General features: G+C 46.0%; 1 protein-coding gene across 1 annotated transcript in view; it reads left to right on the top strand.

Annotated features, from left to right (window-relative positions):
- Positions 1-14,649, top strand: part of LOC142786807 (disintegrin and metalloproteinase domain-containing protein 10 homolog) — a 29,400-nt gene extending 14,751 nt beyond the window's left edge. Inside the window, exons 4-7 of the mRNA XM_075884458.1 lie at positions 1,846-2,036; positions 3,260-3,462; positions 11,776-11,907; positions 13,033-14,649. Coding sequence (XP_075740573.1) covers positions 1,964-2,036; positions 3,260-3,462; positions 11,776-11,907; positions 13,033-13,044 — 420 coding nt within the window. The 5' untranslated portion in view covers positions 1,846-1,963 and the 3' untranslated portion in view covers positions 13,045-14,649. The remainder of the gene's footprint in view (positions 1-1,845; positions 2,037-3,259; positions 3,463-11,775; positions 11,908-13,032) is intronic.
- The last annotated feature ends 6,898 nt before the right edge of the window (positions 14,650-21,547 follow it).

The raw sequence follows: 21,547 nt of genomic DNA on the forward strand, positions 1-21,547 counted from the left end.
CCCGTACATTATGGGAACACGGGGTACCCCACAGGGAGCAGTGTTATCACCACTCCTTTTCAACATTGCTATGATGCGCCTTCCAAGCGAATTGGCCAGGGTGGAAGGCACACAACACGCAGTATATGCCGACGATATTACAATCTGGACCACTGAAGGGAGCCTTGGTGAAATGCAGGAACGCCTTCAGCAGGCCGCATCCATAGTCGAGGCGTATGCCAACGATTGTGGACTCCAATGTGCTCCAAACAAATCAGAGCTTCTGCACGTTAGAGCGAATCCAAGAGATAAGTCAGCCATACACATCTCCCTGTCTGGGGTTCCCATCAGAGAGGTGTAGGAGCTCCGAATTCTGGGCCTGTTCATTCACTACAGACTCAGACCCGACTCCACTATAGCGAAACTCAAGAGAATAGGCGAACAGGTAGGGCGCATGATCCACCGCGTTTCCAACAAGCGGGGTGGTCTGCGGGGCAGAGACGCGCTTCGGCTCGCGCATGCCTTCGTGACTAGCCGAATCCTCTACGCCGTCCCATACCTTCGCACTAACAAGCAAGAAGACGAAAGAATAGATGCCATCATTCGTAAGGCTACTAAACGAGCTCTGGATCTCCCGGTGGCCACTTCCAACGCCAAACTGAGGGCGTTAGGTGTGCTCAACTCCTACCAGGAGTTGCGGGAGGCCCACCTTATGAATCAGTATACGCGGCTCGTGCAGACGGCTCCCGGGCGCCGCCTGCTAAACCGATTACATATACAGCACACTTGCACTGCAGAGGAGGCGGAGCGTATTCCGGAACTGTGGCGGCATATGCTCTCGGTCGCTCCACTCCCCAGTAACATGGATAAGCACACGCACGAAAGCAGAAGACAGGCGCGGGCTCGGACGTTTGAGAAGCAACACGGCTCCCGACCTGGTGTATTCTACGTAGATATAGCAGGGCCTTCGCCCACGGGATTTTACACGGCCTCTGTAGTTCACCGGGAAAAGCATGTCAATGGGCTCTCGTTCCGAGCACAAAATCCAGAGCGCGCTGAGGAAGTCGCGATAGCGCTTGCTGCTGCGGACCCCAACTCGAAAGTTATCATCACGGACTCCAGGAAAGCATGTACTCATTACTTGGTAGGAGAGATATCCCCCCTAGCCAGCCAAATTCTAAAACGGGCTCTCGCTGATCCAGCCCCGAAACGCATCGTATGGGCTCCTGGCCATCAGGGCCTACGAGGTAATGAGGCCGCTGACGCGGCCGCCCGAGCGCTTACCCACCGGGCTCCTCACCTTGGCTCTTCTGACTCGGAGGCCAATACACCGCTGCTGCGGTTCAAAGAAATTCTCACCTATTATCGTGACACTCACCGCCTTTACCCGGCTCCTGCAAAGGGGCTGAGTAAGGCGGAAGAGCGAACTCTAAGGCGCCTGCAGACAGGTACTCTACTCTGTCCTGCAATCCTAAAGCATTTCGATGCGAACACAGATGGGCGGTGCCCACACTGTGGGGAGACGTGTGATATCTTCCACATGGTATGGGCATGTCTGAAAAATCCCTACCTACCCCTTTCCCTACCCCTTCCCGAGAGACATGGGAGACTGCCCTCCTCGACGGCTCATCACTAGAGTCTCAACGGGCTCTGGTGAGACGGGCGCGAGTAGGGGCCTCGTCATGCGGTGTCCCGGACTAAGGACGCCGACCATGTAGCAGGGTCATGCTTTGGCCCCGTACCTCTCTCTTTTATAATAAATGTTTTTCATCATCATCATCACACCAGATTGAGCTTTGATAGCTGCTACGCATTTAAAAAGCCCGCGGGTCATTACGGAGCTACGATCCTTCACAAGATTGTCAGCGGCCTCAATGCCTCCTGCCCCGTGGGGAAAGCGAAGCCTAACAACACCGTTTGCAACAGCGGCACGCGGGTGTGCATCGCAGGCGAATGTGTCGGCTCGATTTGCCTCAAATACGGCATGTGGCCGTGCTTCCTTACGGGAGATCAGTACACGGTCGACGAGAAGTGCCGCATCGCCTGCGAGTACGAAGGTACGGCAAAGAGATGACTCATTTCTTGCTTTCTATGATGAAAAATTGGCGGACCTGACGTACAGCGGGAATCGATAATATGTAAAGCACGGATAAGAAGGGTTGAAAATCAGGACATCGTTGCCAGGCGAATGTAAATTATGTTGTACATGACTTTCATGTCATAATTATCATGTTTAGACGTGCAATTTACCTTTGTCGTCTATTCGCGTCCCGTAATACCAAATTCGGTATATATGGAGCTAGCAAAGCGGCTGCGAGCACGCTAAGAGCGTGACATGCAGTCATGTTTTACGTGACACGCATGTCACGATAATTATGTTTGGACATGCCATTTACCTTCGTCGTCTATTCACATCTAGTCATACCGAATTCGGTATATGTGGAGCTAGCGAAACGACCACGAGCGCACTATGAGCGTAGCAGGAAGTCATGTTTGACATTACACGCATGTCATAATCATAGTGTTTGGGCGTGCCATTTACCTTCGTCGTCCCTTCGCGTTCCATAATGCCAAATTTGGTATACGTGAAGAAATTGAACAGCTGTGAGCGCATCATGAGCGTGGCATGTAGTCATGTTCTTACATGACACGCATCTCGTGATTATGTTTGCAGCAGTCATACGCCTTCGTCATCCATTCACGTCCCGTAATACCAAATGTGTATATTTGAAGCTAGCAAAATGACTGCGAGCGCGCCATGAGCGTGGCCTGTAGTCATGACTTACATGACATGCATGCCATGATTTCCACGTTAGGGTCTGTTCGCCATGCAGTCATGTCATATTATATCAGTCTTGCAATATGTCATGTGAACGAAACCGCCACAAGAGCAGCAAGACCATGCAATGTAAATCATGACATTTATGACATACATGTCATGATTTTCATGTTATAACTTGTCTATTATGCTCGTCCTACAGTCATGTTATCGCATACCAATTTTAATGTCCATACCGTCATAGAAACGGCCAGAAGAGCTAAAAGCTGTAGGCGGCTAGACAGATATATAGATACGCTCAAAGTCACCGACGTTCGCTGAGAAATGCTTGGCATTTAAAAAGTAATTCAGAATAATTAGGCGAGGGTGAACGAACGATTCGGTTTTCGCGCCTTTAGTGAGACTCTACCCGACGTTTACTCTCATGCATTGTAACAGAACTGTGCATGCAGGTTTCGTTGTACACAATGTTGATGCAATGTCTCTCTGCGCTGTCTGTAGGAAAGTGTAACGACGCTTGCCACTATCCCGCCATGAAGTCGCTTTGCGGGGCCAAGATGCCACCGGGCTCCGTTTGTGATGGACATGGCTACTGTGACATCTTCCAGAAGTGTCGCTACTCGGACGAGCTCGGATCGCTGACAAAACTTGAGGATGCGCTGTTTGCGCCTAAAACCTATAAGTCTGTCGAAGAATATATTAAGGTGAGCCGGCTTTTCTGCTTGTTAAGTGATGTATACTCAGTGTTCACATGCCTCGGGCTATTCTATAACAGCCCGAAATCGCGCGGATCATTACTGATGAAACCTCGGTATGCCGACGATCAGTGAACGTTTAAAATTTGCGATTGAGCGTGTTTGGCACATGAAGTATAGGTACACGAAGCACGAAGAATGAATACGTAGTTAAACTTTTAGGGCAGAAACCGTTGGTGTCTCATCAAATGTGGGAACTCCCCGCCGGCGTCCCTCGGTGCCGGCGTCAACACTAGTGGTGCAAATAACGTGATCCCGTGATGAAGCCGTCATGTGACAGCACAATATGTCACAGATCGCCAAAATGCGTCACCTCATTATCATCTATTCTCTTGAACAAAGGCACGTTAAAGAACCCCAGGCGGTTGAAATTTCCGGAGCCCTCTTCTACGGTGTCTCTCATAATCATACGGTGGTTTTGAGACGTTAAACCCCACATATCAATCACTTGAACAAAGGTGTGCTGATCATGGAGGCGATGCCAAACCAGGTGAGATTGCAAAAAGCTAAGAATGCCTCCGTTCCTGGAGTCTTGAGGGCAGAACGTTGTCGAAGGAGGGCAACAGAGAATCAATACATTCCACTGATAAGAACAGGAAGACGGCGCTTGTCGTCGAGTCACCATATGTGAATGCTTAAGGCACTTTGCGCGTGTTCGGGATATTGAGACTAATTATCCGGCCAGGCACTTAGTTTCATGCTTATATCATACGCTGAGCTTTCGGGTGCACGCTATGATCAAGCACCGCAACTTCTTGTCAGTGGGGCGGCGGTTTGCCAACTTTATATCACACGAAGAATTTGAACTCCACTTTATTAGCCTGAACACTATTGTAGGAAGTTCGGACCAGTGGGAGGCACAACTCGCCAGCTCGGCCCCAGAGGCGCAATTAGCGCTTCCGAGTGAAGTTAGGCGAACGGCTCCAGCTAGTGGGGCCCTGGACTTGGGGTCCCAACCAACACACACTGGAGAGAACCCCTTTTATACTCCTTCCGTGAAAACTAAGTTTTAATCCTCTCGACGAGCACAATCATATACAGCCGGAACGACTATTGAGCTTAAATATGCCGTATTTAAGAGTATTATGCTAATACGAAGAAAAATGCATGAAGCGAAACCATCCTTATGCGCTCCTAGAATTGACTGTTTGCTGATAGGGAACGGCTATGCCACGTGATTTACGGCACGCCACGATGATAACAGAACGGTTCGAAACGGCACCACGTTGAATTTCACAAGATTGCATTAAGGTTACCTGGAAGGCGGGGTCAAATTCGCGCATAAAACACTCGCTGTGGCATCTATCAGATGAACAGAACGGAACTTCAAAACCACGGTGTTGTGGCGCCAGCAAGCGCGAAATCCGGGTTCATGATGCCATGGCAATAATGTCTGTACATTGCGCGCAGCTTCTGTCTTACCTCTGGCAAAAACCCCAATATCATTTCGGCCACACTTTTTATCGCATTGTAGCAGGTTACACACAAAAGCAATCTTGCCGCGTCACCTCCTGCTACGTTGCGTTGGCAGTTTAAGAATCTCTGTGCGCGTTGGTCAAGTGAAAGCTGTCAGTGCGTTCCGGAGCAATTCGCGTGCCGGCTTCGTATGAGTGGTGTGATATAGGAGCGCCGTCAGTTGAATTGCGTTGAAGTCTGTACAGAAGCAGTGTTTGACGATTCAGAATATTATAGGTACTCTACTATAGGTGAGCCGAAAGCCGTCCCAGTCTGCCTGTTAAAAAAAAAAGGCATATCCTACGTACAGTGGGAATCGATCATATGTGAAGCACAAATGAGGAAGGTTGATATGCCGCTTTTAAATCTGCGGAACGTTACGAGGCAGACGTAAATTAAGCCATTAATGACTTCCCTATCATGACTATCATGTTTGGACATGTTTTTTGCCTTCGTCGTCTATTCCCGTCACGGGACACCAAATTTGCTATATGTAGAGCTAGCGAAACGGCCGCGAGTGTGCCATGATCGTAGCATGTAGTCATGTTTCACATGACACGCATATCGTGAGTATAATGCTTGGACATGTAATTTACGTTCGTCGTTCATTCACGTCACGTAGTACCAAATTTGGTATTTGTGAGGCTAGCGACATGGCCGCGAGCGCTTCATGAGCGTGGTATGTTGTCATGTTCTAAAATGACACGCATCTCATGATTATCATGTTTGCACCAGTCATATACGTTCGCCGTGCATTCACGTCGCGTAATACCTAATTCAGTATATGTGAAGCTAGCGAAACGACCGCACGCGCACCATGAGCGTGGCGTGTAGTCATGACTCATGGATTTCATGACATGCATGTCCTGATTTACACGTTAGGGTCTGTACTTGTGTTCGCCATGCAGTCATGTCATACTATACAAGTTTTACAGCATGTCATGTGAATGAAACCACCGGAAGAGCAGCAAGACCATGAAATGCAAGTCACGAGAATCATGATATAGATGTCATTATTTTCATGTTATGATTAGTCACACATGGTTGTCATACCATCATTATATGACATACCAAGTTTGGTATCGATACCGTTATCGAAACGGCCAGGAGAGCTATAAGTCGTAGGCGGATAGATAGATAGATAGATAGATAGATAGATAGATAGATAGATAGATAGATAGATAGATAGATAGATAGATACGCTCAAAGCCGCCTAAGATCGCTAAGATTGCTTCGCATTTAAAAGTGTTTCACGATTGAGAGTACATGGCACTCTACTATAGGAGACCATAAAGCCATTGTGGTCAGACAAAACAGTAAACGACTTGAAGTACTGCGTACTCTACTACGGGAGGGCCTCAAGCCGTCCCACACTATGGTAGAAGACAGAACGAATTATTTACGTGGTGTAAGCCATGCATTGCGCATGGGATCATGGAATCATACATTTTTAAATGAAATGTAGTGGCAGATGGTCAGCCACCAGGGCCTTGTTTTGTAGGTTTTGGTGCCCACTCTGCACTTGTAATGCTTTATACTGAATAAACGCATGAATGAAATTTGGCACTAAGCATCACCGCTGTGAGAAGAAGAAATACCGCAGGTGGATTTTTATCTACTGCTATTCTCACAGTGGTGACATTAAAAAACAATAATCAAAATCAATATTGAATTTGTATAAGGATGCTGTGATAGTCTGGTACAAGACAAGGGAAGACCATGAGCAAGATATAAATTTACTGCAAATAAAAACAGACTTTTTTTTCAATAACGTGGTTTTCTGAAGCAAAATTTTCTAGTCAAACAACAGCTACATATTTCACATATTACAAAAGTAATAACGCTGTAAGTAATCATCTTCTTGGGGTGTTCATGAGTATGTTGAGCCATTTCTGTTCTGCTCTATGGCAACAGACTGTCACAGACAGACAAAATGTGTCATCAGACTGACTCACGAAGGGCTTGCAATTTGCTGATGATGCTTCAGTATTACAAGAGCAATATGAAAGAGACTCATGTTATCCGCAGAAAACAATTAGTGATCTACCAACTACATTTACGTTACTACCACAGGTGACAGAAAGAAACGGCTCGATGGGCAAGTTCAGCATGGCTGATATTTGATTTTAGGATGATACAACAAAAACATTAGCATGCCAATGCCCCACATCAACTCCACATGTCACATCATGTTCACCCTGTAGTCAGTGGAAAGAGGCTATGCATACACATCTTATGCTTAGTAGGGCAAGGCATACAACGTTGATGCAGCCCAGTGGCAAAGCCAGGGGTTGGCACACCGGGCTCACACCCTCCTCTCTTTTTTGAATATTTTACTCCGCAGTATACAGAGGGCAAAATGACGCTCGATCACATTCAGGAACCGGGCCCCACTTAAGATCTTGGTGGTTCCCCTCCTCCAATTCCATGCCCACAAAAAATATAAAAAAAATCTGCCTACACCCTGGTGGCAGCCCACACACAATCTGGTGTTCACTTCAGTGTTGTCAATCGTTGCCATGACCATGTGTAAGCATAATGTGAAGGCACACATTACATGCACATTTAGAATAGAAGGATGCATGTGTACAAAAAAATAAAGTGCTGAAGCTCAAGCACTTATACACCACTCAGAATTCAGGGTAATGTGGGAGATTTTGCAAAATAGTCTATACTAGTTAACTTGTCAGCCAAAAAATAAGACATCACAAATTGTATCACATGTTGTCCCGAGGACAGCTAGTTAAAGCCAAGCCCATGTCTTGTACCAATAGAATTGTCTTGCACAGCGTATTACACTACGTTGTGGCTGTTCTTGTTTATGTTACCAGAGTTAAAGCGAACAGAAGCGTCCTCTCCGCCCACCAAGGAATGAACAGATTTTGTCTCTTCTGAAGCCTTACACATTACAGCACAATTATATTTTCAGCAAGGTTTCTTTGCAAGAACCTTAAAATTCATAAATTGCAGAAGTGACAAATGATTTGAGTTTACTGATACAGTTATGCCCCAAAATGACTGCTAGCTGCAAATGTGTCTCAGAAGCAGACGTTGTGCACAGCTCAACTGATCATAGAGGGAATGCATTAGATGCTTCCCATGTTTTACTGCATTTGGCACTCTGCGCCAGCTAGCAGAATATGAAAATGGATGGAATTCAGGCTCCCCAGAACAGACTGAGATATTGAGTGATGAGAAAGAAGGTTTATCTTAGAGTAAGCACAAATATGCGTCAGTGAACAAGATTCATGGTTTCATTGACGTCCCAAAAGAAAAATGCATTTTATTCAAACATGCCTTTCACTGGACTACTGTGAACATAGCCAAACAGAATATTTCCTGCTAACAATTACTCAAGCGGGAGAAAAGGGAGCTGAATCACCGAAAATTTGTCACACATCATCCACAAAGCATTCAAGTGGGTGGAGAAAGCTAATATTTTGAAATAAAAACCTGGTTATGACATCATGTTAGTCCGTGTAGCATTGATGATGTGTTGGAGTATGTAATGAAACATATCCATATTGCCGATGAGAAAAGATGATGAGGTGAGCAACAGGAATGTAGAAGTGAATGGGTTGTTGCGGGAAACCTTCAGATGAGTAAAGTAACAGCGATGTTTGTGGTGTCATTTTTTTACGTACACCAACAAAAAATGTACACATGTGTTTTCGACAGCAACAAGGTGTCTTGCACAAAATGTAAACACACATTACGCTTCATATTTGGATTCTTTTAAAAACAAGCTATAGCGCCTCTCATATGATGCATGACTACTTGATATGCACATACGTTTAATTCCAGCTTTAATGAATATATCACACATGCTAAACATTTTCTTCTAGACTGAAACTTCAATTACCTCAATACTTGCCGAGCTCATTGTGACATGTTATATAGTAAACACGAACTTGTATAGAGCAAAGTAAAGAGAGCGTCAGCAAGCCGCGCAACACGATATACACCAGCGCCCAATCATAAACATTACTGACCAGTCAATTCCTTCGGCTATTTGTAGATAGCATCGCGGTATCGCAGCGTACAATGCCGCTGCCACTGTAGGCCTTTTCTTCATCGTAATACAAAACGTTTGCGCGTGTTGGCGGTGGAATTCGTGCTAGCTGTAAAAGATCGCCGTCGCGCCAAATGCAACTCGAGTGATACGACTTGTGTGCGGTAACGACGACGACAAAAACAAAAAGGGAGCGCGTAATTAGCCTCGAACACAGATGACTACGGCGACGAAACACTTGCGGCCGAAAAACGCGTCGTGAAAATACAACAGCTTCAATTTCATGATAAACGTGGCGGCTTGAACCAACGCATTCAAGAACTTGTCAGCGTCGTGTGCTGTTGGTGATGGTTGCCGACCTCGAATACTGAAGCTCCGCCAATTGGTTGACAGCCTCAACAGTCGTCGCGTCGTCCAACCAGAGTGCGCATCAGAGCCGCTCACGCAAAGCCCATGCAGCTAGCGCTTGTGTTGCATTTTTTGCGCTGGGCCGCCATTTCGCTCTCCGTTTGCGGGCGGCAGGGGTCCCGCCACGTGCGGAGCGGGTGTGCGGCTAGCGCGTGTAAGGGCCCTCACAAAGCCACTGCGGTGGGGCACACATGAAAAAAAAAATCAGCTGGTCAGAATTTACGAAGCCCTCCACTACGGCGTGTCTCATAATTGTATCGTGGTTTTGGGAAGTAAAACTCCCAATAATATTATTCGTAATGCAACCAATCCCAAAGCGCGTTTTTGTGGTGATTTACTGTTATTAAAAACGAGAATTCGACGAAGTTTCCGGCGGCGCTCGAGCGGGCAATATGGGAGTTTCGATGAGTGAGAAAACGTCAATAATTCCGCGAGTCAGAAGAACCAGAAAAGAAAAAGGTGGTGGCGGTATGCCGATCTAGACTCACCGGCCACGTGCCATATGAAGCGTCGTATTCGTCGAACACGAGCTGGCATGGCTGAATTCATAGGCGACGAGGCTGTCATGCACGCAATTGTGAATACACTTACGCAAAACATGATGAATGAATACTAGTTAAGCTCAATACAAAATGACTGCCTCAGACGCACCCAGCCTATAGCTATAGCTCTCTTTAAAGTCGGGCGCTCTTGCAGTAACCGGTGAAAATTCATCTGGGGCACTCGTTTTTGACGACATCGTGGCCAGTGACGTAACGAATCGGGCATGCGCCGTAAGCAGACAGCCTATGCCGCTTTGATAACGAACCTCGGCAAACGATAAAGCGCGTGCTAATCCATGAGCCAACGAGTTCTTGTCAATCTTTTCAGTTGGCGTTGGATGGTTCTTCGTCACTCGCTGTCAACTATACGTATTCCTTTCATGAGCGACGTTTGCGAATTTATAGCGCTTGGTTTCTTGTTCTGGCGCTGCGGAACAAGGCACACTTCCATCGGCGTGTTCATACAGCATGCAGACTGCTCATAGTTTATCATTTCTCAATTATTCGCGACAAAGTGTTATCCCGTAAAGCTCGTACAGATCGAACCTTGGCGGACCAATCACCGGCGTTCTTCTACATCACAGGAGATTACGCACAGTTGATTGAATTGTGGCGTTTAATGTCCCAAAACCACCATATATAATTATGAGAGACGCCGTAGTGGAGGGCTTCAGAAATTTCGACCACCTGTGGTTGTTTAATGTGCACCGATATCTGAGTATATTGGCCTACAACAGTTCCGCCTTCTTCGGAAATGACCTGCCTCAGCCGGGCTTTGATTCCACGACCTGCGGGTCAGCAGCCGAGTACCTTAGCCACTAGACCACCGCGGCGGGGCAGATGACGTGCAGTTGCATAATAAAATAGAAATTGATGTCTAAACGTTGTTTTTCTACAAATGGATTCTGCCGACTTGCTACTTCTGCTAGGCTATGGGTCTATCGCGAGGGTGAGATACTTGCGAAACCTCTATGTTCATCAAAGGCTGGAACTCTTGGTTCATTCTTAAAACAATGTTTCGTGGCATACTTTTTGAATATTCATCTCATCAAATCTAATAGTTTTGGTGGCTTATGACCGCAAGTAATGTCAATGAAAGCAACCCGCAACGGTCTGTGTTGGCTCTGGACAACAAAGCTGATCTGTGTAGGTTGCAACTTCCGGTATTTCACCTGCAGCGGCTGGCTGTTTTGTGCTTACAGGTGTGCAGGTTACTCACAGATGCGTGGCACTTAACCGAGGGTGACTTGAGTCTATGTTAATACTACTCACGCGCAGTCTAAAAAAATCATTTGACTCTTTTTTTTGTGAAATATGACTACCTTTTACATATGACTCCCTCTAAGGAGACACGCGAAATCTTTTAGGAGGTCTGTATATTCTCGCCAGAGAGTCGTGAGGCACAAAACGTTAATAATAATATCACTGGTTCGATGACCCACAACCATGATACGATTATGAGAGACGCCGTAGTGGTTGCCTTCTGGCTTTGGAAATTTCGACTATCTGGTGTTTTTAACGCACGCTAGAACTGCGTAAGTGGAGCCTGTCGCACGTCCCGCGTGTTCAGGCAGAGGCTGCCCGACTGGTTTTGCTCAGAGGCAACTTTATAGCTGCTGTGCCAGCTGTGACACCTCGTTAGGGTAATGTCGAGCTTCAGGATGGGCGGAGTCTGCGCTTTGCGACGTCACAACAAGTGCCTCAGTATGTCGACGGCACCTACCGCTGTTTACAAACATGGGATAGGTCTGTACGCTCTCGCCTCATTGAATACCAAGGTGCATGTAGAGTGTACGTTGCAGGACTGTGATACGATACCAGCACCCGCTTTGTTTCGGTTCGCAGTCGCACCCGTTCATGTCTGTAGTGTACCTGCTCCTGTTCGTGGCCCTCATGGCGCTGTTCTTCCACTGCTTCGCCGTGCACACGCCGAGCAGCCACCCGCTCAGACCACAGGCCAACCGCCTGAAAGCCTTCGTAAGCCTACATTTTATAATATACTGTCATCACAGGATAACCACTCCACACTACATGTGCTCTCTAAATGCCCGAACACCATTACAGGTGCATAGGTGACGCTTATTTGTTTCGTTTATTACTGTTACGCCCCTTTGGTTTTAAAGCTTGGTTCAAGTTACGTGAAGCGCCGGGTACACGTTACCCTCGGGCGAGTCGAAATATGGAGGAACTCGACTATATGTACAGGGAGCTAAAATAGTAGACATGTTTGTACACCCCCCCCCCACGCGCACACACACACACACACACACACATCCCCGCTGATAGGGTCGTGAAGAAAGAAAGCTTCGCAGTAGATTCATAATAATAATAATAATAATAATAATAATAATAATAATAATAATAATAATAATAATAATAATAATAATAATAATAATAATAATAAAACCAAGTGGCAAAGTTCTTGTCACAGAGACCTGTTTTTTGTATGATACTTTACTGGACTAAAGTCGGGAAGTACGCAGCTTTTGTATGCAGCGGGGAGGGTTCTCGGCTGCCATTGTTGCCAATAACCTGCGTCACTATAACCTTGCACTATGAACAATGTCGGTACAGACTCGAATGAGTAGAAAGGAGCAAACATAGCACCCCCCTCATGAGGGGGGAAGGGACATCCGATCCTTTTTTCACTGCCCTGCCTGTGATCATACCTGTGTATATAGACGTGTAATCACTCAAACAAGCCGAATCTTTTCAGTGTGTTTTAGTGCGGCTATCCTTTTGCGTCATCATGCCCAACTGCTCATTTAGAACCTGAAGAACGCTCGGGGACGCTGTCTTCAAACTTTATGGAGATTAGGCCAAAACTATGTTATATGACAAGTTTTGTCCCAATGTAATCTATAAAGATCAGGTGAGATATTCGAACGTTCAGGAAAAACACTTATGTTGAAAGCAGTAGAAACATCCGCAGTGACGCGTCTGCACATAATAAATCGTTTTTTTTCTTCCACACAACGCACGCACTTGTTCATAAAAACTAAAAAAAAGCACCTGCTGACAGCAATGCGCGAGAAACGTGTGCAACACTAAGTGCGCCACCTCAACATCGCGTTATCTCGCATGTTTGCGTGCATCTTGCAGAGTCCGCGATGAATGTGACACTCGGACGGGCCAGGTCGGTGCTGAGAACCACGGAATCGTACCCCCCGGAGCAGTGATGCCGGCCGACAATCACTGGCGACAGAATATTAGCAAACATTACTACCACGCGCTGTGTTTTCTGAAGGTCTACGTGTGGGTTTCGGATTGCGAATGTTGTAATAAACATACGTAAGATTGAAGAGTTATTGGTTGAACTGTTCACAACACGATCTGGAAGCTTGCATGTGAGCATACGTAAACATTGCACTGTTGGGTATCACTTAAAAGTCACCACTCATTGCTTCGCCTTTGCGGGAAAGCTGTGACTTTTTTTTTCTTTCTTGCATTTTCGTATATACAGATACGTATACATATACAGCGAATGACGGTGATGCCGGCGGCCGAATCAAGCTGAGAGTATCCTTATAATTGCTATCTCAAGAAAACAGCAAAACAACGCGACTTCATGCCATAACAAAAACTAGAATAAAAATACCGTAATTATACTAATGGAGGTGTAGCAGCCCCTTTGCAATTGCACTTGCAGTACACACTGTACGATAGTTTGAAACCAGTTGCGTAGCCGGAAGTAACGCTCGCCAAGTTCGCTCGCTAAGTTCGCTAAGAAAATATTCGCATTCAAAAGCTATGTGGCTGCTTAGCATATACGCATGTACGTGGATTAATACTTAAAAAGGGGGGTCATGTATTCAGATAGACGTCTCCCCACAAATATATCTTTTTACTCTATCTTCATGACGTCTCACCCAATAAAAGAAAAATAAAGCACACTCATCATCCATCCGCATGCTTCGCAGAACATTGATTCCGAAGGTGTATATCTGCCAAATATTGCCTAAATGGTAAAGTTCATTTTTCATCCGCTTTAATAATGAAAAAGTCCACTTGCATCTGTAAAATGCTAATATAGTACTACAGTGAAACGTAATGTGCACTCCATTTTACCTAACTTCATTGTTCGTTGGTCTTATGTTATGCCCAACACACACCAAAGAAAAGGGGGGGGGGGGACTCGTCGCCTTTCTTCAGATAATTACTGATAACTGGTACATAAAATCACTCTACCAATTATGTATAGCATCTAGTAATGTTCGATTATAAAAAATAATTGAAAAAACGCCATGCCTGCGCGGAAGGTGGCGAACAGCCGCAGCGAAAGCTAGAAAAGTGGCCTTTCAGAGCCTTTTCTAAACACTCATTGGGTAACTGCTGCAAGCAGACTTGCTTGATGCCCACTATGACATTATTAATAGAAATTTTATTGTAGTAGGCCGGCAGTTGCTATGCTAATTTTCGTCATTCTTCTGAGAAGCGTGGTATCTGCTAAACGATTGCGAGGAATTTTGTGCCAATTGTTCCTGCAGTGGGTATGCGCCACATTCAATTATTAGCTACACAAAAACAAGCTTTTGTAATGAGTTGGAGCATTGGACGAGCCACTTGTTACGCTATTCGAATTGTGCAATGACTGCTTGTTCTCTCGCCATTTTAAAACGCTTTATAAGTCGTATTGACGAGATTGCTTTGCCGACATCAAGCCCGCATAAGGCAAGTTTGCCAACAAGTCCCAAGCAGCGGCGTGCCTCAGTGATAGAATACTGCGCTGGTACACAGTGGACCCGGATTCGAGCCCCACTGGGTCATTGGTATTAGGTTACGAACACCGGTGGCGGCGCCTGCCTGAGGCAGCGGACAACTACGGCGCTGCGCGTGACCCGAGTTCGGATCTCATAGCAGCTTTCGCTGTAAAGAGTTTCACTCGCTACTCAGGCGAACCTTTGCATTTCATTTATGCCATGCTCAGAGGAAAACAAGTGCACTTCTGTACTTCTAGGCTTTTTCCACGGCCTCGTTTGTTTTCTCATTTGAGGTTTGAATTGCAATAGCTTCACAATTTTCCTTTCAAGGTCACAATAGTAACTAAACAGCAAAGATAATTAATCTAGTTTGATTAGTACTGAGTATGGGACAAGGGGTCCTCAAGTTAATATTACTAGCCACAGCTTCTTAATTAGGAGTTAGTCAATTTGACGGTACATACTCAGTAATCGTCATTCTTAGGTCCTACAGCCAAACGGATTCAGAAAAAAAGCAGGCTACGAAATGTGCTCGCAGCACATTGATAAGCACATACTGCTGTCTCCAATGTGTTTAAGAAATCCATCGTATCTTGAGGTCATGTATACACATAGACGTCTGCTCACAAATATATATTTTTTACTCTGTCTGCAAGCCCTACCGCAACGAGAGTCAAGAAGCACGTGCAACAACAGCAGTTCCCCAACAACGCTGCTACAGAGGTGGTACGTTCGCTCGTTGAATATCAACGTACGGCGTACTCGTGCTTTTCCGGCGATTACTATAAACATGTTGGTTAGGAAATACACATACTATATATAGACCGCTTTAAGTTTTACACGAAACAGCGCAATTACATGCTGCATGCTTCTTGCTTTGCGTCTTCTGCCGCAAGGGAGATCACATGTATGCAGACATTTAGGCTGGTATTAAAATACATTTAAGCGCCTCCAGGCGCAAATTAATGTCCGAGATTAAAAACGTTCAGGTGTATTAAGTTCGGAAAATAGAATTGCTAGTTGGTCGTTCAAGCCTATCGGGTAGAACAACAATATGAAGAAAAAAATATTGAATGCAAATAAAACAAAGCAAGCGTAAGAGATGACGATTGGTCACCAAGGTGACGGCATGGTTGCTTGACATGGGTGACGTGACATTGGTGACGAGTCTGGGCAGTCGAATGCTTCCATAAACGCGGCATTCCCGGAGAGAGGCCAAATGCACTTGTGGCGAGCACTTAGCACCGCAGCACTCGGCGAATGGCAAGCCGCCAGGCAAAAGCGAAGGAAGAACTGCCTCTGAATCATTTTCCACGTTAAATCGCCGAGCCGCGCAATCCCGAAGTTTCTCTTTAGGGCACCGTACGCAACCTTGACGCTCGCCAGCCAAGAAAAGACTTCCATCTTAAAGTCAGTCGTGTTGGGCTCGTGTGGGTGTACGCTGGGATCCGCGTAGCACGCTAATCGCTCGAGGAGTTGCCCGGCCGCCTCTGACGACCAAAGCAGGTCAGCCGTGTCCAGCTGCGATCCCGGTGCGACGGCTAGAACCAGCTCTCTCACCAGCGCAGCCCCTAGCACGCCGTAGTTGAGCAGGTGATCCATATCATCGGCGTAGAAGACATGAGGCATTTCGAGGGCAGTAGAGAGGAACACGGAGTTCGTTTCCTCCCTGTACAGCGGAGTCATTTCCATCTCCAGAAGTGCGGCGATGTCCCAGACGACGCCAGGCGGCCACGTCAGTGAGGCGGTGCGCGTTTGTTGTTTAACGTCTACGTAGGAGCGCACGAAGCTATGATTGGACGGCATCAACAAAGCGGTGCCCAGGACTAGATTGCGTTGCAGTTGGAGCAGCTCGCTATTAGAGACAAACGAAATATTTCTAACGACTTCCTGCAATGTTAAAAAGGCTTTGCCGCTCAGGTACTCGTGCACGTAGGTGCTGTTGGCGGCCAGCTCCAACGTGACGCTGTCTAAGAGGTTGGTGATAGGGTCGTGGTTCGTCTTGTTCAACATCAGCTGCCTGCTCAGTGATGACCAGACGTTGGACACGGCCTTGTTCACGACTAAGGAGCAGGTGCGCAACGCCTGCCACTTGTCGCTCAGCTTGTATCTCGCCACGTAGTCGAAAAACAGCAGGTCCACCAGCATTTGGACCACGAGGTACCAGGAGATGTCCAAGCCAGAAGACTGAATGAGAAGATGAAGGAATGCCATTAAGTTTTTGTAGTCGCGGACGAGCAGATACCCTTTGCTCAAGCTGCACATCTTAATCAGACGTTCCATGGGATTCGCGACTAATGCCTCCAGGGTGGGGGACTCTTCCCGAAGTCGGTTAGCGGGTATTTTCTTGTGCAAGGATCTCGCACGACGAAAATGAGCTGCGACGGCACGATCCAGGGACAATACCGTAGTCGTGAGCGTCTGTACATCCGTCACAATGGTCATGGAGGCGAGTAGATGGCTGACGCACTGCTTGACGTCAGCGCTCGCTGGTAAGTACGTCTTCACTGTGCTTCCCGGGAATGCGTACATCACCGCGTCGTTGTCCAGGCGCTGAGGACGCAGCGTGATCAAGCTGTTCAGGCCGTACGTGAACGAGATTTCCGTGCCCTCCCTTAAGACATCCTGCGTCGTCTTGCTGTCAATTATTCGGGTTAAGAGGATAGTCTGCGTTATGTAATCCATATCTTCCTTCTGAATAACTTTCTTTCCTTTTATGGCAGTGAGACACTGAGTGAATAAGACGCCACCGATCCGCAAGCCGTCACTGAGCCCTTCGCCAATGACATTGACGTCCGAGGTCTCAAATATGGCGTGCATCTTGGTGAGGTAAAGGTCGAAGAACTCCTGGAGGAAGCCCACGTGCTCGGTGTTACCGGTCCACCGACTGCACACGTGGGCGTACATGTCGTCACAAGGTTTTACGGTGTAGTTCAGAAGGCTTTCCAGAGCTTCGTACGGGTCCGTGCACATCAGGCGCTTGCAGTGACGAAGCGTCTCCAAGGACTTTTCTCTTGTTAACAGCATGACGGCGACGGTTATACCTACAAGCAGGAACGTGATGCCCAAGCACAGTATTGGCTTCCACGTCGACTCTTCAACGGTATCTTGCGCACTGCTGAAAAGGCCTGCACAGAGGTGTAATCGACGTTACTATCGATTTTCCACCTGGTCAGTATGTAATAAAACATGTCATCATTCGAGAATTATGAAAACAAACAGTCATTCAAGCTAAAATACAATAGTGCCTTGTATAATAATTGGATTTTTCAGCAGCTCCACAGTAATTTTTCAAATCATGCGCACGTTTTTAGCTATGTCCGCTTATGTAGGAACGTACAGTTCTGCCTTGATGGGCAACTGACTTCATACTGCCGCGCAGTCAACAATGCCATTCAGGAAAACTGCAACAATCTACACCAAAATCAACCAATAAAGTAGAGCACTTCTGCTGGTTCCCGTTAGCTACAAACTGCATTGCGTTTTCATGGGAATGCTCATAGTCCGAAATACCTGATGTAAATTTTGACACCTAATTAGACACGTCTTAATACCAAGGCACGCTCCTGTGGGCGACAGATTGTACCAATAATTCTATGATATATCACCACCTTTTGAAGTCCATGCAGTGTAATGCCTTCCAGAGTGCAATGCGTTCAGGTAATTTGTTCTTTGCACGTAGCGAATGGTACAAAAGCTCATAGTAGAACAGCTTAAGGGCACGCATTGAGCATTTTAAGGGACTCGCGCAACTGTAACGTAATTAGAGCTAGCCCCAACGTGAATTTGGTTGTATTTTTGAAGCCACAAAAGGAGCCATAGCGACATACTGCATCAGCCCTACGTGAATGCAAGTTAGTTGGTTCATACTATTGAATACTGCAATACTGGTTAGCGCTTATACGACATTACACAAAGACAGTCTATAGGGTATCACTGTTTTTTTTTTCTTGCGCTGAAGACGAATTATCCTGTATTTGAGATGACACTTATCTTCATCTGTTGTAAAAGAAGTTAAAGGTCCACTCTACACCTCCACACCTTCCCGAAGAAGGAATAGAGATGATTCCGTAGGGTCGAAAAATAACTTTTCCCTTTCCCCACACTTTTTTTTGTTGAAGCTCCTTTTAAGTCAATTATCCCAATCATGCAGGTAAGCACCTCTGTCAAAATGTTCAGCTTTAAGATGAACACTTCTCCTTACGGCACCTGGCGGAGCAGATCTCAATTACACGTTCCTTTCTACGTGGCCTCTGACAATCGCAGCGTCAGAACGACGAAACGCATCTTTACATTAGCTAGGCACTAAGGCGCAAGAGCACTTATATATGCACAAGACGCATGTTCACACTAATGCACAAGAACGCTGACCCGCGATTGCCACCAACAGATACCCTATAGTCGAGGATTAAGGTTGCTGTCGTATCGTGCGTCGGACGAGACGCACGGAGGACGCGAGGCCCGACGCCCGAAGCGCAGGCCGGGAAGGAGGAGATTGCGGCACAGCCAAGACCCGGGCGGGGAACACTCTTTATATGACACAAGCATCGCTATATATACATAACTACAATGTCCTCTAGGGGCCAGCCAACTGGTTCCGAAACCGGTACTTAAACCACGACACCACAGTTGCCATGCAACGCTTCTCTCGCCAGTGAATGCATAACACGGCGCTTACCAGAGAAGCCGAGTCCGCTCTTGTATCCACGACTGGATCCTTTGCCGCCAGAAGCAGACGCGAGACGGGCGTTCATCTCTAACCGCTCGATTCAGTTCTTCTTCCTCTCGAGAGCACGCGGTGAATTACGCTCGAGAGCCTTATTCTTTTGCTGCTGATGATGATGATTGTGTTAGTACAGCAAGCACGGCGTAAGACACCGTGACAGCAAGGAAGACACCGGTCGTGGGAAGTGGGGATGACTCGGGTAGTTGATGTGGGAGACTTCTATCGCGGCATGGATGTATAGGGAACTCTGTGTATCACGGTATGCAGTGAACGGAGTGGGGCTGCCCCAAGTAGGTTACACTTGGGGCAGCTGCTTGGGTTGTTCACAGAACAAATAATAATAATAATAATAATAATAATAATAATAATAATAATAATAATAATAATAATAATAATAATAATAATAATAATAATAATAATAATAATAATAATAATAATAATAATAATAATAATAATAATAATAATAATAATAATAATAATAATAATAATAATAATAATAATAATAATAATAATTAGCCTCCAAGTCCTCCGTACACATGGTTACCAGGCGAAGCAGAAGCGTTCGCCCTGGGTGTTTGTCAACAATAGAGTTACTGTCGAATGGTACGAGTTGTTGGCTACGCTTGTATAGAAATCTCCTTTGTCGTTTGCCGCCCATGCTCTCCATTTATCAGGTTTATTAAACCAGAAGTGAGTAATGGAATGTGGCCCATTATCTCAGCACTGGCGTTTTTTGTCCATCGAGTACTTATTGATATTCAGTTGGCCAGCGTCGAGCATTGGGGGCATGCCGCATCCCTGTGGCGCTTTTTTGCACGCATAAAACGGACATGTTATATAGGTTTCACCTTTTCATTTATTCGTTCAAGCTTTATTCAGGACAATTTATCATAGTCTTAAAATTGCCAAGCACACCGCAAATTGCCAGGCCTGTGCGGAACACGCAGCACAATTACAGCCTAAGCTGGAGGAGAGGCCTGAGAGCCCGCTGCCAACTTTATGCTTAGTGCAAACACAGCCGCAAAGTGCCGAATACATCATAACTCTTCATCACTTCACGACGCAGTGAAGTACCCTCCTCGCAGCGGGCAACCACTAGGCAATGTGTGCACCCGAGCAGCTGTCTATTGTGGACTCGGCGGTATTGTAATGAACTGTTGAAGAGCTTTTTGTAAAGGGTGGTCAGAAACCCACTCAGTAAGTAGTACAATAATATTGCGGCTGGCGATTTTACACTTCTGCTCAGTAATAATACACAACCCTCGCGCCATATGTTTTAGCGTTTTTCTTCTTTGTCGCGACAGAAAGCGTCCACGTAATAACTCGGCAATTATTGCCTGCTACTCTAGCATTATCTCGCAAGAAAATCGGTGAATGGTATTCTAGAGGCGCTGCGTTAGAGTGCCTCGAGTGTGCAGCGGAGGCGAACGAGCGCATCAAGTCACGTCGCACGTGAAACATGAGCGCCATTTGGCAGTTTTTTTTGGAAAACGAAGCGTGTGGCCCTGAGACGGGCGTCTCAGAGGTGATAAGGTGTAGAACGCAAGACAACGGGTAGGTGTCACCACCATGTCATCTTAGCAAATCGTTGGAAGCACTCGTCTTTTCGTGCAAGCGTTGCATGGTCAGCTCAGCGTGATAAATGCTATGGTCCTTCGAATTATTTATGTATGTCTTTTCTATTAAAAGACGCACATGCAGAATATATAGGTGTTGTTATGGTGCCTCAGATATGCGTAATAATAGCTTTGTAATTGACAATCGAACAATAATGACGCTGAATCTTGAGCAACATTGGTGAGCGCTGCGAATGGGGTCGACCGTTTGGGGTATCTGGTGCCGCTTAGAGTACCCGGTTCGCGTTAAGGGTGGACGAACAGACAAATGTACAGACAGACCAAAATTTTAACATTGAAGGTCCCCAAAAAAGACTATAGTCTTTAAAAACATAGGCAAGCGGTGCCCACATAGACGTATGACTACATAGTTGAGCGTGCGAAGCCCTGAAAGGATAATGACACAAAATAATCTTAGAACTTCGTGTTGGGCAGGCCTCAATCAAGGCTCAACTGTATATATATATATATATATATATATATATATATATATATATATATATATATATATATATATATATATATATATATATATATATATATATATATATATATATCCGCGCGTAAAAGAGCGT

This window comes from Rhipicephalus microplus, unplaced genomic scaffold, assembly GCF_043290135.1.
Source record: "Rhipicephalus microplus isolate Deutch F79 unplaced genomic scaffold, USDA_Rmic scaffold_32, whole genome shotgun sequence".
Classification (NCBI taxonomy): domain Eukaryota; kingdom Metazoa; phylum Arthropoda; class Arachnida; order Ixodida; family Ixodidae; genus Rhipicephalus; species Rhipicephalus microplus.